This window comes from Sitophilus oryzae, unplaced genomic scaffold (assembly GCF_002938485.1).
Source record: "Sitophilus oryzae breed Bouriz unplaced genomic scaffold, Soryzae_2.0 scaffold_1297_pilon_pilon, whole genome shotgun sequence".
Taxonomy (NCBI): Eukaryota; Metazoa; Arthropoda; class Insecta; order Coleoptera; family Curculionidae; genus Sitophilus; species Sitophilus oryzae.
In genome coordinates, this window is record NW_022145945.1 from 6,574,973 (window position 1) to 6,602,545 (window position 27,573).

Consider the following 27,573-nt stretch of genomic DNA (forward strand, 5'->3'; position numbering starts at 1 on the left):
TGTATTTAATTTTTCTTGTATTTCAAAGTACGCAATTTTTCATCATTTGGCAACACGGAGTACCGCGTCAGCCGTCGTCGGGCCTCTCGACAGTGAGCGGGAGAAACCCTGCGTTTGTTTAACTGAAATAACGCTGATTCACTACTGTGCCATATTAAACAATTGTGCTGATACTCTGTGTTGATACCGGAAAAGGTGTCAGTGTTACTGCATCAACACCCGAAAAATTAGAATGCTACCCATGACCAGGAGGGGTACTACCTAATTCTAAGTCTAATGACACGGCATATAATTGTCAAGTGCTCCCTGAACAAACTATATTAAAATATATCAAGAAAGTCTTTGCTGCAGATTCTGCGTTAAAGACCCTGAAACAGCAAAATAAAAACTCTAAATCACCACAATACACCAAAACGCATTTACTTTTACACTGAACGCCCGTTTTGCTAACCATGTTAGAATTATCAGCAGATGATTATAAACTGAAATAAAATCTACAAGTTGAGCGTTTATATTCTCGCTCAGTGGGCACCGAGTGGGCGTGGCAAGATCTAGCCAACCGAGTCAGAGCCCACCGAGCGTAACAGTTAAATTTCCGCCACTAGAGTAGTAGGAACAAAGAACTTGAAGGAATTGGACCGTTGTCTCTGTTCATACTATCTTTACATTTATTAATTCTGATGCTTTCATATGCATCTAATTGCCTGTAATTTGAGACTTGTTTAATTAATTTTAAATTATTAAGATCTATAAAATGTTCTTTATCAACAATATGTTCGGCAACGCAAGATTTATCCGGTCTACCATATCTTATCTGAGCTAAATGTTCTTTAAATCTAGTTAATATTGATCTTCTAGTTTGCCCAACATATTTCTGATTACAATCTTTACAAGAAATTTCATAAATACCCGACCTTTCCAGTGGAGGTGTTTTGTCCTTTGGATTGCTTAATAATTGTTGTAATTTATTATTAGCACTATACACAAGTTTATAATTGACATTCTTAAAAATTCCTTTTAGACCACGGGATAACTCTCTATCAAACGGTATTGAAAAATATTTTGACGTATCTGTGAGACTCTGAATCGCAATCGGGACAGCAAGACTAGTACTGGAGGGACTACGCTCCTTTACCCTGTGAAGTACCTGAACAAGCGGGTGCACAAGGGCTCATAGGTCGGAGGTCAGTTCAAGTCACTAGAAAAAACTGTTCAACTATATTTAAAATCTAAAATAAAAATTTAAACAAAATTATACAAATTTAAGAGACATTTGTAGCGTATAATGATAACAAAATTATAATATGTAATAAAGATAAGTTCAATTTCTAAAAAATATTTTTTTAATGAAATTAAAAAATACATTTCAAATTGTATTAATAAAAAATTGTAATACATATAGGCAAAATACAAAAATTGTTTTATAGGTAAGTAAAGGTTATTAATCAAGTACACTACAGCTTGGACTTTAGGTCTTAATTCGGTTTTAACACGTAATATACAAAAATGTTGTAGTGTTTATACAACATGTTCTTCTAAGTTTTATTTGGCCGTTTCTTTGGGGTAAGTATCTGCAAAAAAAAGTAAAAAATATTATTCACAACATATTTGAAAAGAAAAATAATTAATTATAAGCTTAACTTATTAAGGAACCTCCAATAAATTTGTTATAAATTAGGTACTCACTTGAAAGGAACATAGCAAGTCCTCGTTGATGGACATTAATGCTCCAGCATTATCAAAAGAACCGCAATAATTAGGAGCGGAGAAGATAGTAATAAGTTTTCTTTGTGCGAAGAATTCGTATCCATCTTCGACCACCTAAAATGCAATTTTATTAACGTTTTAACCGGTACATCCTTTATTTCAATCTCATAAAGTAGTAATGGATTAAACAAATAGACTTGAATCTTTACCGATCTGTTATTTTAAAACTAGTATGGATAAAAAAACGTTGCTACTTAAGCAGAAATAAGAAATAACATACAAACAACCAAACTTATATGGAATCACTCTTTATTTCCGACTAAACATTTTGCAAGGAAAACTATTGGTATATACATGATAAATAAAGAATAAATGACTGTTGCAATTGATTTTCTTGTAAATTTCGTGTTCAGTAGTAAAATCACGATTGGTCCAGTAATTTTTATTCGATCGAAAAAAAAAATGCCTTATATTGGATTAACAGATGAACGGAGGGGAAGAATTATTGCTTCCATTGAACAAGGAATGCTCTAAAGACACGTAGCAAAGATAGTAGGCGTTACTCAGGGTGTTGTTTTTGACAAAGTCGTCAAAGAGTCAAGACTCAACAACAAAACCGCTTTGTGTGCCAAATTGCTAGAAGAAATCCCAATGTTTCTCATCCAGAGCTACAAAGACAACTTCTGGCAGTTACACGTGTGAACGTTTCAGTTGAAACCATAAGAAAAAGGCTTCGTGCTCGAGGGTTGTATAGTAAGAGTTACGGGTCCCACAGTTATCTCGGCAAAACAAAACTGACCGGCAAAATGGATGTCTTCAACATCAAAACTGGACAATTGAGGCAAAAGGTTTTTTCAGATAAAACCAGAATTGACCTTAAACCAGAAGATCAGATGACCATCGAATTCCTCTTCTCAAAACTCCAGGAAGACGAGCAAGACTCCAGACTGTCAAATTTCTACCAAGATATAAAAGAGGCACTATAAAGTTTTGGGAAGGTATTATGCTGGGAGCAAAAACACCATTGTTACCACTTCAAAAAACGTTAACGGGTCGGGGCTATGTTGATTTAGTGCTAGAACCAATCTTAAGGCTTTTGAGAGCTGCCATTGAGGATAATTTTAAGTTTATACACGATAATGCACCTCCCCATACCAGCAGAGGCTAGAAAATATGTTGAAACGGAATGTGTCATAGTTTTGGACTGACCTGCATGTTCACCAGATCGAAACCCTGTCGAAGACAAGTTTTTGGGACCAGCTCAAAAGAAGGATTAGAGCTCGTCGAAACAATTCAGGAAATCTCGCACAGCTTATTGAAGCAGCATTAGCAGAATGGGAAAACATACAGCAAGACAAGGTTGATAATTTAATAAGCATTCCAGCGCGGATAGAAGCTTGCATAAGGGCTAGAGGTGGCAACACGGATTATTAAAATTATCAATTTTCTTTTTTTTTGCTTTTTGACCATTAAAAATTTAAATGACATTTCGTTCAGAAACCAAAATTTGAGAACTGATTATTTTTTTATTGCAATATGGATTATTTCTTTTTAAAAGTCTTTGGTAAGGACTGAGTTTTATTCATAAATACGAAACGTTCATACGTATAAAAAATAATGAAAAATAATAGATGATTCCATATAAGTTTGGTTGTATTTATATAAAAATACCGGTACAGCAATGGCTTATGGTGCGAAGCCAGCATCGCCGAGCCACAAAATTCTATTGGTATGCCGGCAAAAGTTAGTCCTTTTGCTTTAGTTTTATTAGGTAATTTGATAAATTAGTTTCCTGGTAATAACAGGTATACATATTTCTGTACAGTAATCTTTCAAATATTTATTGAAATATGCTAGTTATAAATATGTAATATCAAAAACCTTTTTGTTTTTTTAATTAATAATAGCAGTTCCATCTGTTTTAGGATAATAACATATTTTTATAATAAAGAAAACAGACTAATAGAAATAAAATTAGTTTCCTGGATTTGGTTGAAAAATAAAGTGAAATAAGTTAATTTATAATGCCATAATTAATGATTTATGTCTCCTAAAAATGATATTAAAATAAACTGACAAATACCTGGTGCCCTCGAACGACCAAATCAAAATCGTGCTTTTCTAGAAACTTCCGAACCACATCGGGTCCATAACCAAATGACACGCCTCTGTCATTTTCAATCCAACCATTTTCCGGAGTGGGATCTGACCACAGTAAATCACATAAGAGACCTGTAGATAAACACAAGCATGAGGATTATACCACACAAAATAATAATATAAGCACAGATTATAATATTTGTTTTTTCTTTATTGTTTTTGGTTTGGTTTTGACTAGTTTGCGCAAATAGCACGCCCACTTATGGCCTCTAAAATTGTGCACAGCGCCTGACAGGCACAGTTATTAGAGAGATATCGGAAAACCTAATAGCGTCATCCAGTATTTACGCGTACCTTATCATGGTTACGATATGCGCGAGTCAATTTTTAACGCAACACCCGCTAATAACGTTACCGCCTGACGTAATTTGCGGATCAATTACACCAAGCGCTTTTTCTAAATAACCTCTGATAACGTTTAAAAATTGCTTAAATGGGCATGCGCGGGTATTTGACAACCGGAGCCGGCCGGCGAGATCTTTTATTTTAGGTTATGTTTGAATTGTTTTGAATTATTGCTTTAGTTTTATTAGGTAATTTGATATTTAACTAGCTGGACTTCCAATACTAAAGAACCTATAAAGAGTCTTAGGTTTACAGCAGATGACGACTTAGCCCTTCTAAGAGAATTTGTTGCTTGTTGCCCTAAACCCACTGGCAGACGTTGAACAATAAAGCACTTTAGCCCTTTAGTTTTAAAATACCAATTTCCAAAACAATTTCAAAGTTTTAAATTCAAAGTTAGGTAAAGTTTAAATAGCAGACGCGACGCGATCAGAATTCTTTCCGATCCGATAACTATAAATGAAGAGAGTTAATACCACCTCACGTAAAGGAAATAACACCTGGCCTTATTAACGTCCATGCACCCTATTCGGTTTAGCGATATCTCTCTATTACGCTGTTTATTGTTATTTTACGCGAGTTTATTTTTGCGCACAGGAAATTTGACTCGTTTGCATATCGTCATAAAAAACAATTTTCGTACCACGAATTAGGGATAAGATTTTTATCTGTATACTTATAGGATACCTAATCTGTGATATAAGTTCAAATTCTAAATTTAATTTTAAATCGATTTTTGAAGTGAAACTTCTTTACGCGCGCTGGGAGTAAAAATCAAGGCCGTGGTACGACACGTGATACAACAGGCGAGAGGAAAAGTGGTAAGGTAGTAGAAAAATTCGTCCTAGTTAAATCAAATTTGGTATGTCGATAGATTGGACCAAGGCCAACTTGCCTGTGTACGACACGTGTCACTGTGACAGTTCGTTACGACGTAAGGAACGTCAAAAATTGACGGCGTCCGATCGTGGCCAAATTTAGTGGGTAGGCTATGGTAGCGACGGTGCCCACGCCACGGTTCCACCTTGCAAAGTTGGATACGACGTTTCGTTTACATCTACATCAGGGTGGGACTAAGGATTTGATATTGAAGAAAAATGTGAGTCGATTCCGCATAATTGGGGACGGGTTACAGGATGATGCCCTCGACGTTTCGAACGGGTCGATTGGAACCAAACTCGGTACGTAGACAGAAGTACCCGACTGGAGTTTTTGGACGGACATTTTAATACAAATTTTGTAAAAGTGAATCAAATTGTTTATTAATAGTAAGAATAATAATATAGTAAGAAGTTTCACTTCAAATATGGGCACATGCACACAAAATTTTTTTAGTTTTAATTTTTTTTTCGCTGACATTAAAAAATTACAGTAGCATTTAGCAGTGCTATTTAAAAACTAAATCACAGAGTATTGCCCGTCCCTACTTATCGATACTATCTGTATGCATATATTTTTAAGTAGTTAATAAACCAATAGATTGTATGAAGACTCTTATTGTCTTAAAACTATTAACATAAAAATAAAAGTTAAACTAGATCAACTATATTAATTACGAGTTTCTATCATACCTTGAGTTGGGACATCGATGGGTCTTTCTATATTCCGAATTTGACCTATATGCAACAGGTCAGGACTCAGCCCACCGTGACAACAGAATATTTTGTCATCAATAATAGCAGCTACTGGTAACCTGTTAAACAAGTCCGTAAACGTTTTAAACAGTTGTATTCTGTGTCTTCTTTTACCTGAAATACAAAAAATACAAGAATTTATTAAATTTTTCAACTTATAAAACTTAACTAAGCAAAACTAGGAATTTTAACCTTACATTCGTCATAAAATCCGTATATTTTGCACACCTGAGCTGCTTCGTGGTTCCCCCTAAGGAGAAAAAAGTTTTCTGGATACTTGACTTTGTAAGCCAGCAACAGACATATGGTTTCTAGAGATTGCTTTCCTCTATCAACGTAGTCTCCCAAAAAGAGGTAGTTTGCATCAGGAGGGTAACCTCCAAATTCAAATATCTTCAAAAGATCAGTAAACTGGCCATGGATATCTCCTAAAATACAGGATATCTTTAATATTATGTTTTATATTTTATATAAATTATATATATTATTTATATAAATTATATATATTATTTATTAATTCTATTATTAGTATATCTTTTATACTTGACAAGCTGTAAATAAAAGGCAAGATCTTATATATAATTCATTGTTACCTCCAACTTTAATGGGAGCCTCCAATTCCAGAAGCATGGGTTGTTTCATCAAAACATCCATAGCCGCAAGACACAGTGCGTTAATTTCAGATTCACTAAAGTCGATCATTTCTATTTTTTTACTTTTTCGAACTGAAATTAAGTAAAATACTGAAATACATGTGATTTTGGGAAGATCTCGACAAACGACATCAAAAAATTACAGAAAATAAAATTTGTCTGTGATTTAAAATGACAGACAAGTGTCACCGTCAGGGATCCTCCCGTTGAGCAGACTATATATGAAGATAAAAGAAATAAATGTATAAAGAAAATATATTATAATATTTAAAACTATATCAAAAAAATTATATTTTCCTTCTTACCTTCTGGAGCTGTTAATCTTTTAATAAATTTATCCACGTTCACAGACATTTTTCTTTGGAGAATAGAAAAAGTACAAGAAAAAAATATAATATTTGTTCAGTACAAATAATTCAGATTTTCTGATAAAATGCTTTGTCAAAATATATGTGTATTACAACGATTAATGCAATTATCTGATAAGATTAGATTAAAAATTTATTATAATTTATTAGTAGACAATTTAAGATTCCATGTAAATATATAAAGTAAATTAAATTGTGTTTGATCTTAGAAAAAAATATATTTAAATCAGAAAATGTACAAGAACTTACAAACACTATATTGTACAAACTTTAAAAAATGTTTAATTAACATTTTTAAATTTCGAACTTTTTGGACCTATACAGGGCGGTCTATATTAAATCTAGTGAGCGAAACCAATATCTAGCATTCCATTTACCAAAATACAACTTCTGTGTAAAAATTCATCAGGTATATGAAAATATTTCTTAGATGTGTGCTATTATTGTCCACATATTTTACATTAATCCCAAAAACAAAACTAGTTTTTTGCATCACTATGTCACCCTGTATTATTTACCTGTGAACACCCTGTGTATTTACTATGAATTTTTATACAGATCATCTCATAAGTAGAAAATCTTGGTTTCTAATTGGTAGAGAATGCTTGAACAAATACTGTAAATTCACTTTGTTTTAAGTAATTCCAATGAACAAAAAATATTTTTTTAATAAAACTGACAAAAATAAAATTAAAATCCGCGGTTTTTTCAAACTGACGACACTTATAATTTATAATCAATCTCTGGATCAGCAAAATAAAACACTAATTCAATACAATACACCAAAACACTTTTATTTTTACCCCCAAGACATGCATTTTTGACCCAGAGGTTGAAATACCATTTATTTAAAAAAAAACCTATGGGTATTTCGGCACTGTAAGAAAATCTACAAAATAAAATAGTTATTTTTTTGTAAACAGTGTTGCGTTAATCCAACGGAGACTAATTGTCAGCAGTAGCTGACTCATAAACAAATTTGCCTGCGGAGACAAAAATTCTTAATTTTTCAGAAAGTTAATCTCTTTTCGTCATCAGAAGCAAAAAAAAATAGAACAAAGAACAAAGAAAAAAACTATTTAAAATATCTAAATGCAACACTTTAGTTTTTTTTAAACAGATACCTACGTCTACAAAAACCGTTGACGTTCTGTTAATGCCACAAAGGTTCTAAAATGACATTATATATAATGTTGACATTCTTAAGTTCTAATTTTGATAAATATTGATACAGGGTGTGTTATTAAAATAAGACATTTTTATTTTTATTATTATTTTTTGAGTACTTACGACGCCACTGGATAAACAACTAGTTTATTATCAATAACCACTTATAACCAATTATTAATTAATAATTGATTTAAGTTTTCAGATAGCTTCCATAATAATTAAGATACGATACAAAAAACTAAATATTTTCAATTTATTTTGTTTACTTTAAAAAATTGTTTTTTAAGTTTGCTAATACAAATGAATAAAATGAGTTACAAAATAATTTAAAACCCCAGCTTTCAATGGAATCTGAAATATGATTTTTATTCGTTTTATTGGGGATTATTTTAAATAATCCAAAAAATAGTTATTTAAAACAATCACTATTAACTTTGAAAAATATGCTCTAACAACAACATCGTTAACATCTTCAACCATCTTCGACCAAACTTAAATCGATTATTAATTGATAATTGGATATAATTGGTTATTGATAATAAATCAGTTGTTTATCCAGTGGCGTCGTAAGTACTTAAAAAAACAATAAAAATAAAAATATCTTATTTTAATGACACACCCTGTATCAATATTTATAAAAATTAGAACTTAAGTATCTTAGGTAAGGAGGATTCAAAATAATTTATCAGATTTGAAAAAATATTGTCCTAAGGGTAGTTTACTCTTGACACGAAAAATATTAACCCCATTAAAACGTACGTCTATGAGGTATCGCATTTCTTACCCTGGGCAAAATGTACGTCTTATAGCCATACAGCCTCCTGCCAAAAATGAAAAAGATCGCTCAACAAACAATCAAGATATTGGCTTGTATCCATCTTAAGTGGGACACCCTGTATAATATGGACTTTTTTGGACAGATGAATCCGCCACAGAGATATAGACATTTTTTTCATTTATTTTAAGCAAGAATTTCGACTTTTTTAAAATGTTAACGCACTGTATATCAGAAACTAAGTATGGACCCCATAATCGTATAAACTTTTTGACTTAAAACATACATAATATTATATGAGGAATCACACTAAATTTTTTTAGACTCCTTTTTTTTTGGAAACACACTGTATAAAATAACTGAAAATATTTAAATAACAAAACAGTTTATTCCTTAAATGGTTATAAATATTTAAAAACAATATAGTATAAAAATAGAATATATTGTATGCTTATAAACACTAAGGTTGAACACTAGGTTGAGCGGAAGAGCACAGCAGTGATTGGATTAAATGCGGAAAATACTGATCCTGTAATAACACTTTGTATTTATTCTTTGGCTTTTTTTTACATCGAATTATTTGGCACAATTTTTTCAACCAAGACCGGTCATCAATTAATCTCTAAAATTCAAGAATTATTTAGTTATTTTTTAATGATAAAAATTTAAAACAATCATGGCACCTCAATGAATCCAGCTATGATGAAGTGAGCTATAGGAAATACCAACAACAAACAACGAAATAGTCGTTGGTCTTTCGCCTTGAGTGGTAGATACATCAAGTCCATGAAATACGCTACTTCTTTACAGGGATTGATCATTAACCAGGTAGTAAAAACGGTCAAGAATGCAACCGTAATTATAAACCAAAAATTAGTGAACACGCTTTTTCTAAAACAAACAATAATACAGGGTGGTCCGAACTGTATTCCGGAAATTTTGACAGCAGATAAAAATAAGTACAAAAGTTCGTATAAATTTATGTCCTAAAACGCTTAGGATTGAAGCTACAGGGTATAGAAGTTTCATTTATATTTCGATTTTTTCAAAATAAAGTAACATCAATATTTGAATGAAAATTGCTGTCTGGTAGTTTGTTGACATGATAATTTTGATTTTGATGTTAATATGAGTCCTATTTGGGCGCCACCTAAATGCGTTTTAACTGCTTTAAAGAGTAATAACTTTTTGTTCGTAACCCGTATAAAACTACTGAGTGAAAAAAATATACATTTCCGTGATTTTTTACTTAAAAGTTTTTCTTGGTAAAAATCGCTATGAGCAACCATTCTCAAGATATTTAGAATGGAAATAGTCTATACATGTCATTATTGGCAAAAAATAAACATGATGAGTAGATAGTTATTTGACTGAAATAATAAATTAGAGAACTTTTTATTCCTCTAAAATAATCATAATTTTTTCTTGAAAAAATGATAATAAAACAGTTTCTTTTGAACTTTTGGCACAAAAACATTTCAAATTTATGATTTCAGTCTAATAACTGTTTAGTCGACATGTTTAATTTATGTCAATGATGACTGAGGTATTGATAATTTAGATTCCAAATATTGATGTTACTTCAGAAATTATTTGGAAAAAATCGAAATAAATTAAATTTCTTAACTCTGTATCTTCGAAACTAAGCATTTAGGACATACATTTATACGAACTTTTTTACTTATCTTATCTGCAGAATATGCTGCCGAAGTTTCCGGAATACAGTTCGGACCACCCTGTATAAAACAACAACATACCGTCGTGGTTATTCTAAATCCGGGAGTCGTACTTTAACATGGAAGACAAAGATAGCTAAAGATAGTTAACTAATATTTTAACAAGTTAATAGATACACAAATAAATACAGGATTGACTTCAATCATATTTTCATGTTTGTTTAATCTTCTCTAAAACGGTATGCGTATGGAAATTTGGAAAAGTCTAAACGGGATTAACCATTTTAGAACAAGCAACATTTTTTATGAAGAACGTATTTTTCTTAAAATGCCAATAAAAAAGTTTTTCCTCTTTTAAAGACAATCCGGGGGCATACTATATAATTAATTAATCTAAGTGAATTTTATAACTGATTGGTTTGAGAGAGGTGTGTAGTTCGTTCCAAGGAAACAACTAATGAGGAGGGCGAGGGGGGAATTTATTTTGGCGTTTTTGTTGCCTAATTCATTTTTTTTTGTTTTCAGCTATTTCCAAAACGTGGCGGTATCTGTACCGGAGGCAAAGGATTTTTTTTCATGAATCTCAATGAAATAAGTAAACCTAGACGTTTCTAAAATAGCTGTTGTTATGATGATATTTCGTTAATTACATCGCGTTTTATGTTCTATTGATATATATTCCACATAATTAATATTTGAACACGCGTTTATTATATAAACTTTTCACTTAAACTGCAGGAATATAACAATATTTTTATGATTTAATGTTATTATAATGAATTAGTATATAAAATTGTATATGATATGTTGTTTTAGACCTTAATTATCAATATATCCGTTTGGGAAAATTATTAATTGACCCGATGTCAACAAAAGTATGGTCCATATGCGGCCACCGAGGACTTGAAAGATTCTATGTAAAATTGTTACTTAAAAGATAATGTTTAGTAAAAGTATTTTTTTATTTATAAACATTTATTTAATTCTGTTTTTAGTATTTGTTCTTATAGCGGCAACATAGATACATTATCTGTGAAAATTTCAACTGTCTAGATATAACGGTTCATAAGATAGACCTTTTGTGACAGACGGACGGACGGACGGACAGCGAAGTCTTAGTAATAGGGTTCCCGTTTTTACCCTTTGGGTACGGAACCCTAAAAATAGCCAAAATATGAAATCAAAATTATAAGCGGTACTTTAGTTATTGCACTATAAACTTGTTCTAAAAAATCTGTCGGGGTAACTTTCAGACAGATGGACGTATGGACTTTCAGACAGTATGGACATTATTTAAAAGCAATGTTCTTTTATTGTTCTTAAGAGAAATCTGTAAACGATACTTTCATTAGCACCCAGCATAGTTTGATGTAAATCCATTCGACTAGTATTTATTATGCAGAGATTTAGACAATTAAAACTAGAAAAACAAAATCAAATTCGTAAACTAAACTTTGCTACAGTATAAATGTTACTTTACCATAACCAGAAATAATAAATAATTAGACAATTTTTTAAATAATTTTGTGTCTATTTTGTTCATGAGGCGCAATACTGCCGAATAAATGGTAGACCGCTAGTTAGTCACTGTTTTATATTTTTCTAATATATTTTTGTAATTGTAATTGTAGACAATGATTAAAACTAAATATTCTTGTATAACCTTCGAGGAATAGCCAATTTAATTTACCATCGGTAACTGTTTTCATGTCAGTTTTTCCATGTATACTTATTTTTCTGAAGCCACCTCAATGTTTGACTTTGATTGCCTCGTGCTATTTCACAAAATAGTACGATAAATATAAGCCCGTGTTATAAAAATTAGTTCCCACGTTTCCTGAAATTGATCGAGACCCGCCGTGATTGGTTTTATAACAAGGGCTTATATTTATTGTACTATTTTCGGAAATGCTTTGCGAAATGTTTCACGAAATATTTCGTAAAACATTTCGGGGATAGTGTAGCGGCTGTTTTATACTTTTAACAAATCATAGATGTCTTACAAAAAACAATGATCATACCTGTACGGTTTCCCTTTGGAAAAATGCCATGCCAAAACAATATACTGATAGCAGGAAACAGTAAACAACACTGTATTTTCCCAAGACACGATGATTTCGCCTTTACTATCCGGCGGTATTGGTTCAAACCATTTCTGACGGTACAGAAAGTAAAGAGCGCCCAATTGGATCAAGGCGCAAACAAAAATTTGCAGCAATAGTGGAAACATGTTCTTTGACGATACGAGTGATGACATTGGCCGTTTTGGGCATAACACATCTAATGGACCTAAAACGACAATTATATTTGTTTTTTTTTATAAAATATATTTCGGGTTAATGGATTTTAAAATTGCCGTAAACCTAGATAACTTTGGTACGATTTTTAGGGTTTTTCGTTGATATAGTCCTTGTTATATGAAATATACAGGGTGTCCCAGAAATAAGTGCAAATATTTTAAGGGGTGGTAGATCTCGATAAAAGAAACATATTTTCTCTTTATCGTTTTTCAAATAAGTCCAAAATAACGGAGTTATTTTACTTTGAAAATTTCCACACAAAAAATATTTTTTGCTAAAATTTTGAGAACCACTGGATCTTTTCTGGATTCTTGTAAATTTAATCTAATACCTATGTTGCCATATTATCAAGAAATTATGTTTTTTAACTAAAAACTAAAAAAATGTCCAAAAATTTTTTCAAAAAATTTCCAATTTTCAAATTTTTTTTTTCGCGAAAAAAACCTCATTGGCGAATTTCTGGGGTTGAACTATACTACCAGTTAAAATATTTGCACTTATTTCTGGGACACCCTGTATATTAAACTCAAGCATTGTCATTTAACATCTTTATTATAACACAAAAAATTGTCCAAGCGCGAGTCGGACTCGCGCACGAAAGGTTACGTACCATTCATTATATATATATTAGACCCACTATATTATTATAAACTTTTTTCCGATTTAGTTGAAATTTTGAATGCGCGTATAAGTAATTAAAAAAAATGAAGAAACACATTACTAAAAATTGTATTAATCAATAATAAATATGTAAAGAGTAAAATAAAGATGTAAAAATTAAAAAAAACGATTAAAAAAAAGTCGCCTTGGCTAGGATTCGAACCTGCCTTACTACGGCTCCAACGTCATAGCAGCGTAAAGTCCTAACGCTTTAACCACGCGGCCACCGAGGACTTGAAAGATTCTATGTAAAATTGTTACTTAAAAGATAATGTTTAGTAAAAGTATTTTTTTATTTATAAACATTTATTTAATTCTGTTTTTAGTATTTGTTCTTATAGCGGCAACATAGATACATTATCTGTGAAAATTTCAACTGTCTAGATATAACGGTTCATAAGATAGACCTTTGTGACAGACGGACGGACGGACGGACAGCGAAGTCTTAGTAATAGGGTTCCCGTTTTTACCCTTTGGGTACGGAACCCTAAAAATAGCCAAAATATGAAATCAAAATTATAAGCGGTACTTTAGTTATTGCACTATAAACTTGTTCTAAAAAATCTGTCGGGGTAACTTTCAGACAGATAAATTTTATACGTAAATAGCTGTAAAGAAGCATTCTGTCCCAAAGGACACGCATCAAAATATAAATGAAGCTAAAAAAGTTTGAGAAAATATATTTTCGTAATTGTAGAGCAGTAGATGTATGTTTCTTTTAAAAAACTAAATAAGAAGACAATATTGTACTAAAGAACTAACAAATACAGATAGCAAATAGATAAGTTTCACAGATTCCAACGATTAAATGTCCATAGATTTTCTTAGATAGGTACAAAGAAAGTTTACGACTTATTGTCTAAAATATTGCAACAAAAAATGTATTATTCTTAAATAAGAAGGCCAATGTATGTGCAACCTAATTTTAGGAGTCCGATAACTCTTTCAAAAATATTCTTGTTTCCTCCTTTAATCTTTTGTAATAGTACGAGAGCTAGCAACGTCGGCAAAAACTTTAGTACAAAATGATATTCAGGCAACAATTCGTAGGGCAACTTTGAGACAGTACCAAAATTGGTCCGCAAAGATAAAACTTTGTCTAGAAACAAATATATTTTTCTCCACGTTTTTTTACATAAAATATGAGGGAAATAACAGTGTTTTAAGATAGAATATTTTTAGTCCACTACTTCACTTTTTACATCTGCTAAACTTCTTTTTCGAAGATAAATTACAGGCATATTAATTTAAACACCGTAACAGGTCTTAAAGGAATAATTTGATATAAGAATTTTAAGAATATAGTAATAACTGTAAAATTAAAAAAAACATAATTTGTCAATATATGAAACTCACCTTGCCTTCCCATAGAAATTGCTAAAAACGTCGTTATAATCAAATCAATATAGAGGAACTGGAAATCACCAAGAATGGAATGGCACTAAAAATTAATTATTATGAGTTCAGTACGCAGTGTGTCATTTATAAGGTTTTAGGGATACAACAGAATAGCACAAAACAATGCGAACATTTATATAACTGCAATTATTGTATTCTATTCAGTTGTTTATTATGTTAGCTACGGTTTTTAAGTTTGGCCATTTAAAAGGTCCAAAAGAAAAGCACTACAAACCTTATATAAAATTAACACAGTAAAAAACTGAATCAAACTGTAGAGAGCCATGTATTTAAACAGAGCAAAACTAGTTACTAGTGAACACCTTCCTTCTGAGATCAGTCTTGTAAGGCACGAAATATTTGGTATACCTGAGGTAAATGGAGCGGCTACGCTAGCTTCTTCCGGCGATAGCGATACACCTACGTGAGCAGCTTTAAGAGCCTAAAAATAAGCAATAACTGACTTACCTTAACATTTGGATTATTTTATTGTTCATAAAGGCTTTAAATACGTTTCTGTTTAGTTTTTATTTAGTTAAATCATAATTAGTCTGAATAACCAACCTGGCTAACTTAGCCACAACATAACGTGCGCACATTAAACAAAAAGGCTGTAGAAGGAGCCTAATACTATTTTTATATTCATAATTTAGAGACAGTCCTAATTTTTTTATATCAGCTCTTTCCAATCTCTTGCTAAGATAACTAAATCATCGGCAACGGCTAAGTGCAAGGCATTGGTTCTTTTTGTATACAGAAGGCCCTCTCTGTTGTAGTAACTTTTACCCGTCAAATTTCATTCAAGTCGCTAAAAGCACTTAAAAATAAGGACTTTACTTCCTGTAGCTACCCAACAAAGCAAAATCGATCCCATGTTTGACCCATGACAGATTTAATTCGTATGAAAATGTTATTTTTGGATAAAATCTATGAAATACTCAAAAAATATTTTGAAGAAATGTTTCAAGCAGTAATAATAGTTCAAAAGACAGAATTCTTTTGATTATCAAATTTTCTCTTCTAAATTCTATAAATCAGTACAAACCCCACAATCGTTGGCACCATCCCCCACCATAGCTACTACATAATCTAATTCCTGTAAAGCAGTCACTACTTGCGTCTTCTGATCAGGCTGAAACCTAGCAAATACTTTAGTTCTTACTAGAAAACCTGGTAAAAGGTCTTGAAAGTGACTCTTTAACTTTATCCATGTTTTACCATCTATGGCACAGTAAAAACTCTAAAAATAATATAGTAAACAAAGTTTAAATGAAAGCAAAATATAAACATTTATACAGAATGATTAAAGTCAATAATAGTGTAGTCTCTAGAAGAACCACTGCCAGCTTTCTGGAGACTTAACTTGGGTGGTTCATTATCTAAATCGTCAATGACAGAAACAATGTATATATCGTCCGACGCGCCTACCATGCCACAGTCTCTAGCTACAGAAATAGCAGTCATTATATTATCACCTAAAAAAGGATGTACTATATTGTGAACCTAAATAAAAATATAAATACTCAGATGCAAAAAAAACCTCGATTAACCCTGTATAATATGCCAAATACTAAAGTTTACAAAAAACTGAGTTTACAAAATTAAAGTTGATATAATTAGATACAGCTTGCTAAAAAATTGTTGAAAATAGGGCTAAAAATAACAAAAATATAACAGTTTAAATATGACTAAAATTTTCTCCGTTGCGTTTTTTTTGCATCTGAATGTATTTTGAAGGGAATAAAAAAAATAACATTTTACAGACTAACCTGTAATCATTACAGTCGGTATATGAGCTCGGTGTAGGTCTTGTATGACAGGTTCAGTTTCATCTTTTAAAGGGTTTTGCATAATAAGAAGTCCCAAAAATTCCAAATCGCACTCAATCTAAGAATATTTTTACGTGTTACAACATACCAATTCAGATTATTACCTATCTCTATCTTTTTTGAAATGCTTGTCAATAAAAATCAGTACCCCCTAAGGTTTTTGTAAGTAAATATTATTATAACCCAAAAAATACAAAGTAAAATTAGATAACATATTACATAGACCATACAATCGAAAAAATGGCGTCAGAGTAGACTATAAATTATCGATCGATAATAATTACTGTCCCGCCAACGCTATAGGTTATTTAATGTCATTTATTAAAATTTAATTATATATTAAATTGTACCATAAGATCGAAAAAAAACCGGCGTCAAAGATGGCTGGAGAATGACAATCAATGATAATTTTGGCAAAGTTTCAACTTCTATGCGGAGGGTGTTAATCTTTTGTTGTTATATTCTACCAAAAAAAAGATTAACCCCCTCTGCAAAGAAGTTATATAAAGACTATTTATAACCACGAAGTTGCACGCATCTGGCAAGTTTAATATGGACAAATCGCCATATGTCTAATTATTTCAGACATCCAACATAGACATAACCCCTCTTTGTTCAATACATCTTACTGTATTGAGTGTACTCTTCGTACACACGAAAATAAGCACCCAAGGCCAGACCTTGCCGACAGTGTATACCCACTAGTAACGACGTCATATCTAAAAACTTTGGCTTAATCCTATAGGTGGTGTTAGTATATTCTGTTGTTACATATTCAATGAGATAAACTTATTGGCTAAGATTTTAAATGACAAACAAATCAGAGTAGGATAAAACTGTATTATATTATTCAGTTTTCTGTCTTACCTGATTTCTTTTAACTTTTTGAGCCTCTCTCCATTTGAAACTTTTCGGTAGATTCTTAAACGCTACGGCAATCACTCTGAAACCGTTGGCAGTGTAATAACTAAGTTTTTCTTGAAAATTCGATGGCAGAGTTGACGACTTGCAAAGTGATGCTAGTTTTTCAGGCGCTCCTTTAGTGTAAGCAAACATGGTTGGACACTCTAGGTCTTTACAGATAACTGACATACATTGAGCGGTGGAAGAAAATGGGAATTCTTTAATTATACCAACCTCATAGGTACACTAAAATAATAAAAACAAACTAAATAACTAACAATACAGTACGTCTGATCTGTGTCTATGAAAGGAATGCGGACAAAAAATATTTAAATAAACAGCAATTTATTTTATACGTCGACTTAACGAGTACGTGCCGTAACGAGTGATGGGACGCGTCGTCTATTTTTTTACGAAAAACATCGAGAGAATATCGTTTCCCCTCTCACGGATACCCCGTAGCTACAGAACGAACAGACGTACTGTACATATTGTACTCAAAATTACTACCTACTGGGTATGTTAGATTTCATATTAATCTGAATTATTACTGGCAGTATAACAACTTACCTCGTCCCTATTAACATTATTGTCCTCGTGAGTCAACTTTAATTTACCACCCGTTTCAGACCTTGGCGCACTAACGACTGTTGGGGCTAACATGTCAAAACGTGCATTTTCATCATTCCCAGGTTCTTCCAAATTCTAAAATTTAACTCTTTTAAAATTATTAAATACTCCAACAAATGAAGACGTGATGTAAATAATGTGCTAAATGCCAATTGGATGCTTTGAATAAAAAGATATTGTATATGATTGGAACTTAGTAATTGTCATTTCGGTATTTTTATCCTAATTATTATATACTACTTAAGAAGTGAATTGTAGTTATTTTGTTATAAAATTAAATACTTAACTGTGTCAAAGTTAAAAGTGAAAATCGTATATTGTCTTTCTACAGTATGTCTCCGGATTTTCTTTACAAGAGGAAAATCTTTTTATTATTGACATTTCATGGAAAAATGCATTGTTCATAAAAACTTTTACTTGTTCTAAAATGGTTAATCCCGTTTGAAATTTTCCAAATTTCCATTTGAAAAATTTAGAAAAAAAAAACATAAAAACATAATTGAATTTTAGTCCTAAAAGTCCTAATCAAAAAATGGTAATATCATTTCGATTTCATTTCATTATGGATTGGAATGCTGGGTTTCCCGCTAAAACGTATAATTGTTTTGGGTCGCATACATTGTACGGGATTAGGCGCTGCTATAGCGGTTGCTAAGAACAGCCGAAAACAAGAACAGAAAGAATTTTCTCTTGTCAAAGTCAGAATCTTCTAAAATTATAAAATCTTTAAAAAAACAAACGGCCCGCATTGAAAAAATACCGAAAAGTGTTTAAAGCGTCCATTTTCAAAGCAATTATTGGTATCTTGTAAGTTTAATTTAAATTTTATTTACCCTGATAATTGTGAAAAAGTGGCATTAAAAACACTTAAGCTGTGTGAACTGTGAACTTAAAAAACCATCGTGGCATAACGTCGGTTTCCAATGTTCCATAGGTATTTTATACTTATGTCCTTATATAAAATAAAGTTTCTTACATGCAACACACTGTGTTTTATTTATAAAATTAAAATAAAATTTGAATAAAGAATATATTTGGGGACATAATTCCGGAAAAAGCCGAATCGCCCCATAATTATCAAAAACTTTGGGTCTCGACCTTTGCAAGAATAGCGCCAAATAATACTTACATTGTCATTATGGGCACTTTCCAATCTAACTTATTTCATTTATCTTATGTTTCGTTCTTTCACATATTGTTATTATTAGAATTTTAATTAACGTCATATTTTTTGCTGTTTTAAAATGTTAAAGAAGTACAAAATTTATTTAGTTCATTTCTCCGGAAAGGGTAATAAGAATTAATCGAAAATTTGATAATTTGACAACAGTAAAACATATGTCATTAATGGAAATATTGAAATCTATTTACAGGGTGGTCTGAATTGTATTCCGGAAACTTCGGGAACATATTCTGCAGATAAAAAGAAGTAAAAAACTTTTTATAAATGTATGTCCTAAAATGCTTAGTTTCGGAGATACAGGGTGTAGAAATTTCATTTTTATTTCCATTTTTTCCAAATAATTTCTGAAGTAACGTCAATATTTGGATGAAAATTGGTATCTATTAGTTTTTTGACATTAGAAATTTGATTTTGATGTCACTATGACCCCTATTTGTAGAGGGCGCCACCTACATGTATTTTAACTGTAAGAGTAATCACTTTTTGTCCGTACCTGTATAGAACTGCCGAGTGAAAAAATATATTTACATTTTCGTATTTTTTTACGTAAAAAATGTCTCTTGGTAAAAATCGTTACAAGCAACTCTATTCCAGATATTGAGAATGGAAATAGTCAATACATGTCATTATTGATAAAATATAAACATGGTGAGAGTAGATAGTTATTTGACTAAAAAGATAAATTTGGAAAATGTTTATTTTTTTAAATTAATCATAAAATTTTCTTCGAAAACATGATAATTGATGATGGTTTGGCACAAAAACATTTCAAATTTATGATTTCCGTGTATTAAACTATTTAGTCAACATGCATGTTTAATTTATGTCAATGATTATTATTATATTTAGATATTGATAATTTTGATTTCAAATATCTCGAGAACTATTACTCGTAGAGATTTTTATTAAGAGATCTTTTTTACGTTAAAAACGTCGTAAATGTATATTTTTTTCCTTAGTAGTTTTATACAGGTACGGACGAAAAGTTATTACTCTTCAAACCAGTTAAAAATATGTAGGTGGCACCCTCTACAAGTAGGAGTCATATTGACAACAAAATCGAATTTCTCATATCAAAAAACTCCCAGACACCAAATTTCATCCAAATATTGATGTTACTTCAGAAATTATTTGGAAAAAATCGAAATAAAAATGAAACTTCTACACCCTGTATCACCGAAACTAAGCATTCTAGAGCATACATTTATACGAACTTTTTTACATATTTTTATCTGCAGAATATGCTGCCGAAGTTTCCGGAATACAGTTCGGACCACCCTGTATATACATATATATGTATATAAAATGTTAATGTTTATCTGTGTCGTCTCTACTGAAGTAACGACTTGCTCTAGGAAGTTGCTTTTTTTACTTTAACAGATAGCTAATTGGCTCTTCTAAAAACTGTCGCCGCCGGATTTTTTGTTTTTCATTTAATTAAAAAAAATAGAAAGTATTTTTTTCCTGATATCGTGGCGCGGATGCGCCAGGCTTCAACTAGTTAATAATAACCATCTATCAAAGAATAAAATCTAAATGATATTACCAAACATTTTGATTTTTAGGACTTTTTAGAAAATTCAACTATATTTTCAGGTTTTTTTTTTAATTTTCTCTAAAACGGAATGGAAGTTTGGAAAAGTATAAACACGATTAACCATTTTAGAACAAGCAAATTTTTTTATGAAGAACGCATTTTTCTCAAAATGTCAATAATAAGAAAGTTTTTCATCTTGTAAAGATAATCCGGGGACATACTCCATATCCAATTTATCCTTACCCACTTTGTAAATTCGAACATGTTGAGATCCAAGGGATCCCCTGTCAAACTCCCACCTATTCTTGTAAGAGAATGACACGTTGCCATACCTCTCACCAAAACGTCATAGCTATTCCCCAAATGTCCTACATTATTAACTGGTTCTCCAAATTTCGATTCAGCACAGGGCATCACAGAGTGCATGTCTAGTCCGTCGTGAGTCAAAGTTCCCGTTTTATCAAAACAGGCCAGCTTGATCTTACCGCACACGTTAATCCTGGGCGGACTGATGCAAAAGATCTTCAGTTTCTTCAGACGCGTTTGACTGTAGACTGTTCCGACTGTCATGGCGGCGGGTAGGGCCGGTGGAACGACTATGGTGATGATATCCAGAACTCTTACGGCTATTTCTACTACAGTTGCGTGGCGTTGGAGGTAGAGATACAGGCAGTAAGCCATTCCGCTCACGGCGATGGTAAAGAGCAAGTAGACAAATTTGAGGGCGTCAGCGTAAAACTGAAGGTTGATCGGGGCGGGATACAGTATGCTTTTAACCAGATGCCCTTTGGTGGTATCAAATCCCGTACGAACTACTTTGGCCAAGACGTTTTCACCTCCGTAATATCTAAAAAAAAAAAAATTTGTAATTAGATATTATCAAATAAAATATCGTTTTAAAAAAATTCAGCATGACTCAGTGTTTAAAAAGTGCTTTTTGAAAAATGTACATTTCTAAACAAAATTTTCTGCACATTAATTCTCTATACATATAGAGGGTGTTTCAAAAAACATGTACCCTCCCTCGTGGGGAGGTTCCTCTCGTAAAAATGAGACTTATTTTTCATATCAACATAGGTCCGATTCTGCTTTGTTTCATAGCTACAGGGTGTTAAAGTCTTTCGATTTATTATAATTTTCTTCCAAGTACTTTTAGTGATTTGAATAACATTTTGAAGGTGAAAGTTGCTATATATTTTAATGCTAAAAATGTGTCAATAAATTCATCAGGGACGTGCATATGGGTTATCACTGGAATATTTAAAAAAACATGTACGCCACTGACTTTCTTTCTTTTGATATCAAAATCGTGTAGGCCGTTTAATGCCAATTAAAATTATCTCTTGATATTTTATCGAATTCGGCCTCCTTGATGAGATAAACGATAAACGCAATTTTATTAATCACAATTAATAAAATTTAAATTAAAATAAAATTAATAAATTATATATTTTACCTAATTCATTATTAAATATTACTATTAATATTAAAACTATTAGTTATTATTACTATTAGTCCAATATACAGCAATTTTAAATAAAAAAGAAATAATAAAAAATGTCTATATTATGCCGCAACTGCACATGCATGCGACAATTAGCGAACTCCGAGCGCTCGTCAAATACCGAGCGCTCGTGATCGGACTTCGCCTTTCCATCCACACATGCGGGCTCTGATAGCAACAACATTTCTTTCATTTCTCGTCACCGATCGAGTCGCCGAACTCCGACTTCCTCATCCACACACATAGGAAATCGGCGAAGCCCCGATCGAAGATCGCTAAATGCCGCATGTGCGGTTGCGGCATTACATATGTATATGGCGGATTCAACTCTCCAAAAAAAAAATAATGGTATTTAAGATAATTACAAAAAACCTAATTTTTAAAAGTTTTAACATCCTGTAACTCTAAAACTATGCATTTCCATACCCATGTCTATAGGAACTTTTTTTCATATTTTTTGATGAGGAATCAATGAGTACTTATTTAAAACTTTCGCAAAAGTTAATGATATTACATTTTTTTAACGGTTGCTATTATATATTTTTAAAGGTTGCTATTAGACTTGGATCAAGGCAAATTAATAAAATTGCGTTTATCTCATCAAGGACGCCGAAATCAGCAAAATATCAAGAGACAACTTTTAATTGGCATTAAACTGCTTACGCTATTTCGCTAATAAGAGAAAAACAAGTCAGTGGCGTACGTGCTTTTTTTAAGAAAATATTCCAGTCATAAACCATATGCACGTCCCTGGTAATATTTCGACACTTTTTTAGCTTTAAAATATGTATCACTTTTACCCTCAAAATTTCATTTGAATCACTTAAAGTACTTGGAAGAAAATTATATCGAAAGATTATTAAGACTGTAACACCCTGTAGCTACGAAACAAAGCAGAATCGGACCTATGTGGATATGAAAAATAAATCTTATTTTTACTTGCGAAATCTCCCCACGAGAGATGACACATATTTTTTGAAACACCCTGTATACAGGATATGAGTCTTAAATAAATGCAAATATTTTAACGGCTGGTAGATCTCGATAAAAGAAACATATTTTCTCTTTACCGTTTTTCAAATAAATCCAAAATACCTAACTGAGTTATTTTACTTTGAAAATTTCCAAATAAAAAATATTTTTTTCTAAAATTTTGATTGAAAAACCACTGGATATTTTCTGGATTTTCTTTCTTGTAAATTTAATCTAGTACCTCTTTTGCCCTATTATAAACAAATTATGTTTTTTAACTCAAAATCCAAAAAAAATCCAAATTTTTTTCAAAAAATTCCAATTTCAAAAAAAAATTGGCAAAAAAACCTCATAATCGTGTTTCTGGGTCGAAATATACACCCCTAAAAATATTTGCACTTATTTGAGACTCGCCCTGTATAAAGAGTATCATAAGTTCAAAGCATAAGACCGAAAAAAAAGTCATTAAAGTTGGCTTGGAAATGAAGATTGCTGTCACTTTTTATGTAAAATTATGGCGAATGTATTGATTGTCATTTCCAAGCCAACTTGTTTGTTTTTTTTTATCACAATGAATTTATCATTATTCAGCTTTTGTGTCTCATGTCTGAATAATGTACCAGTAAAATATTTTCAAATAAATAAACATTACAAAAATAATCTCATGTAAAACCTTTGTAAAAGTAAATTATTGTAATTTTATCAGCAATTCATGACCATAAAGTATTATTTACTATGAGTAATTCCCACATTTATCAAGAAAGCAAAAAGCAATACCACCTACATCTTTTTTATTATTGAAATGTGTTTACAAATGTAGTTTAGCTTTAGTTATATTTTTATCAAATGTAAAAAGTAGAGAATAAATCTGACGCCAATGTATGACAAACATTGGTTAAAAAATATAAATACCAATGATAAGTTAATTGATTTTAAATCTTAATGTTTAAATAATAGTTAAAAAAAACTTTATATTAACATAAAATATAATGTTGATGATTGAAATATAATGATAGAAAAAAAACGGCGTTAGTTTAGTAATATTCATTAAATAAATTTGCACAACAAATATAAGCTATCTTCAATTCTAAATAACTTGACGTCCATTTTCTTCACAATTTACATATTATATATAAAATGCTAATGTTTATCTGTGTTGTCTCTACTGAAGTAATGACTTGCTCTAAAAAGTTGTTTTTTTTTAACTAAAAGATAGCTAATTGGCACTTCTAAAAACTGTCGTAGCTGGATTTTTTGTTTTTCATTAAAAAAAAATAAAAAGTATTTTTTTTCCTGATGTCGTGGCGGATCCCCCAGGCTTCAACTAGTCTTTAGTACTTTACCTGGTTTGGAGCACGTGAGTGCCAGAAAATAATACATGTCTTTTGTGTATGTTGATGTTAAATTCATCTGAATCAGGTGGTAAAGCTGACTTTGTCACTGGAACACTCTCGCCTAAATAAAAAATATAAAATTTTCATAATCTTTCATTAGGTTTATTAAAAAAATATATACCTGTTAGTACACTTTCATTTACAATGCACTGGCCAGTAATTAAAACGGCATCACAAGGCATTACATAATCTCCAGCAGGTAAAACAATAATGTCCCCTGGTACTACATCATCAGGCTCTATTTTCAAACATGTCTCATTTCCAAACTCCCTCAGAACAGCCACCTCATGACATTTAGATGATTCAACTATATCATGTAAATTCTGACTTTGCTAAATTATAAAATACTTTATAAATATTAAAAAACCTCAATCAATCTTTTTTACTTACTTTCTGAGTCTGTAAAAGGGATGTTACGATAGAAAAAAATGTTAAGAAGATTACACAACCTGCATATATAAAGTAATCATCGATGCACCATAAAATAATAGAGAATGCCTGAAAAAAATAAAAAGGGTTCAATATTTCCTCTATGAATAATCTCCAATAAGATTTCACTTCGATTTCTATAGAATTTGGTCCAAATAAAGTAAACCTATAATAGAAAAAAACAATTAATCTTAAATTAAACCAAAGAAAAACTTATAATTCATTACAATGATGTTCAGGCAATACATCTACAGTTAAACTTACAATTCATTATAATGTTGTTCGGTCAATCCACTTCTATTAGTACATAAATCATTACACGTTATATTCTTCCATATTAACTGATCATATGTACTAAATGATTGCCTTTCAGAGATCCAAACATATTTTGTATGCTGATGGAAAAAATACTTCTGTTCACCTGTTATTCCTAGCTGGTCTAAATTAATATTTACAGAAAACACCCTGTGTAAACTGTGATTATTATGATTATCTCTCACTGAAGCAAAAAGTAAATAAATTTAATAACAATTAATCTGCAGACAAAAAACATTTTACTTACCTAAAAAAATATCTGCATGTTCTATACAACATTTTTTATACTTAACTCTGCTTTTCACACTTGGATAAGCCTTAAAAATCAAATAGGGTATACCACATAATATTAGACTAAATATATGAAAAAATATGAGTCTTATCTTAGTTTTTTTAAATGCTTTAATATGGCAAAATACTTCTTGTGTCTCTTCATTATATATGTCTTGAGATGTATTGTCGATTGGTTCATAACCTGATAAATAATGCAATATACCATAATATCTAATATGTATTGTTCTATTGTTCTAATATATGTGTAAAATTAGTAATAAAATATAATTACCATTATGGGAAGTAACTGACATCACAGATCACAGCAAAATTTACCCTATTTATGAACTATGGTGTGAACTACGATTATTAATGCATTTTTAGAGCTGATAAAAATCTGCTTGCCTAGGCACGTTTTGTTTTTCAAATTACGTTTTACATTCTACAAGCTTATCAAAAAAATAAGATATGCACAGTAAAACTAATAATGAAAACTGTTGTTAACACCCAAATATTGCTAGTAGATAATATAGGACACCTAATTTTATAATTTATGTAATCGAAAAATTATGCTTCATTATTTAATAAAACGGAAAATAAAAATAATAAGGAAATAAAAAGTTCAATTAGATAATTTTAATAACAACATTTCAGTTGATTGTGACACTTCTTCTTTTTCTTTAATTAATTTAAAGACCTAAGCTGCTAGCACTATCCTGTCTATTACTGGTTCCGGCCCTAAATAAGACAGGTGATTCCGATCTTTGTACCCGATCCGACAGTCATGGTCGAATCCAAGGGTCGAACGTGGGTCGAACCCAAGGTCGAACCATCTAGAAAGAGAACTCTATTCCAGATCATATACTTTTTTTCCAAAAGTATATGATCCAGTCCAAATCTCATCTGTCATTAATTTGTTTGATATTTTTTATGGTATTTTTTGTAGAGATTTTTTGAGTAGTTAAATTACGGATTTTAATATATTGAGCCAATGCCCTCTATAAAAGATCAGCCTACGGGCGGACTTTTGTTTACTTCATCAGCTGTACATACTTAGATATAGGGTTAGATTCTGTATTCATATTTTGTCGGTTGATTTTTGGTATTATTTATTATTGTAGTGCAAAAAACTAATTATTTTGGTGTTTAAGTGACATAAAGTACTACCAGATATATGGTTACTATGATGGTCAATCTGTTTCTCATAAAAAAAACACGAAATATTACACGTTTTGTTAAGTGCTTTAACCTAAAAGTGCCCATAAATTTTTTATTTATCGTGATTTTTGTGTGCGTTTTTTAAGACTAAACAATTCATTAATAAAGCTTAAGTGGAGTGTGTTTTTGGTGCTATGCCTCATCTTTATTGTGTTCCTGGTGGAAAGGATAGTTATACTAGGCAGCTTAAAGTATCCGGAAGAGCAAGAAAAGTGGGTACGATTTATATATAATAACAATATATTCGATATAAGACAATTCTATTGAAAATATCTTTAATAAATTTAAAAATAATATTCTCCCAGAATGGTATTAAAGAAAACTGGACAATTATGTTTATTTTATTCATATTGTGGAATCTCCACTCCAAGTGTTGTTGGTTCAGCTTCGATAGATTCAAACACGTAAGATAAACACGTAAGTAGGTATTATGATCTAGGGAAAAATAAAGAATATGTGTATTAAAGATCATGAAAAAGATTATTATTTTGAGTTCAAAATTAAAAAAGATTTTTGTAAAGACAAGAATGATAAAGTTTA

The 27,573-nt window shown here is 31.2% G+C and overlaps 2 protein-coding genes across 2 annotated transcripts; both read right to left on the reverse strand.

The window, feature by feature from the left end:
- Positions 1-1,266: 1,266 nt before the first annotated feature.
- On the reverse strand, positions 1,267-6,951 carry LOC115874664 (serine/threonine-protein phosphatase PP1-gamma catalytic subunit-like). The gene is made up of 7 exons (XM_030889884.1): positions 6,805-6,951; positions 6,440-6,571; positions 6,044-6,274; positions 5,784-5,960; positions 3,791-3,939; positions 1,687-1,821; positions 1,267-1,571 (listed from the first exon to the last, which is right to left on the reverse strand). The coding sequence occupies exons 1-7, from the start codon at positions 6,851-6,853 to the stop codon at positions 1,536-1,538; spliced, it is 909 nt and encodes a 302-aa protein (XP_030745744.1). The 5' UTR covers positions 6,854-6,951; the 3' UTR covers positions 1,267-1,535.
- A 2,284-nt stretch (positions 6,952-9,235) lies between these two features.
- On the reverse strand, positions 9,236-26,477 carry LOC115874666 (probable cation-transporting ATPase 13A3). Its single transcript, XM_030889885.1, has 17 exons — positions 26,108-26,477; positions 25,790-26,017; positions 25,492-25,726; positions 25,189-25,393; positions 24,920-25,130; positions 24,748-24,859; positions 21,172-21,775; positions 18,149-18,283; positions 17,543-17,824; positions 16,616-16,733; positions 16,143-16,321; positions 15,892-16,086; positions 15,082-15,288; positions 14,805-14,889; positions 12,510-12,777; positions 9,496-9,703; positions 9,236-9,434 (listed from the first exon to the last, which is right to left on the reverse strand). Exons 1-17 carry the CDS (start codon positions 26,127-26,129, stop codon positions 9,273-9,275), a joined length of 3,456 nt encoding a protein of 1,151 aa, XP_030745745.1. The 5' UTR covers positions 26,130-26,477; the 3' UTR covers positions 9,236-9,272.
- Between the last annotated feature and the right edge of the window lie 1,096 nt (positions 26,478-27,573).

Excerpts from the sequence above, each read along its gene's own strand:
- LOC115874664 (XM_030889884.1), bottom strand. The coding sequence starts at position 6,853 with ATGTCTGTGAACGTGGATAAATTTATTAAAAGATTAACAGCTCCAGAA. Across the intron at positions 6,275-6,439 it reads GGCTCCCATTAAAGTTGGAG|GAGATATCCATGGCCAGTTT; the intron begins GTAACAATGAAT and ends CCTGTATTTTAG. Across the intron at positions 3,940-5,783 it reads CATCGATGTCCCAACTCAAG|GTCTCTTATGTGATTTACTG; the intron begins GTATGATAGAAA and ends GTTTATCTACAG.
- LOC115874666 (XM_030889885.1), bottom strand. The coding sequence starts at position 26,129 with ATGTCAGTTACTTCCCATAATG. Across the intron at positions 24,860-24,919 it reads AAATGAAAGTGTACTAACAG|GCGAGAGTGTTCCAGTGACA; the intron begins GTATATATTTTT and ends TTTTTTATTTAG. Across the intron at positions 16,734-17,542 it reads AAAAAGTTAAAAGAAATCAG|ATTGAGTGCGATTTGGAATT; the intron begins GTAAGACAGAAA and ends AAATATTCTTAG.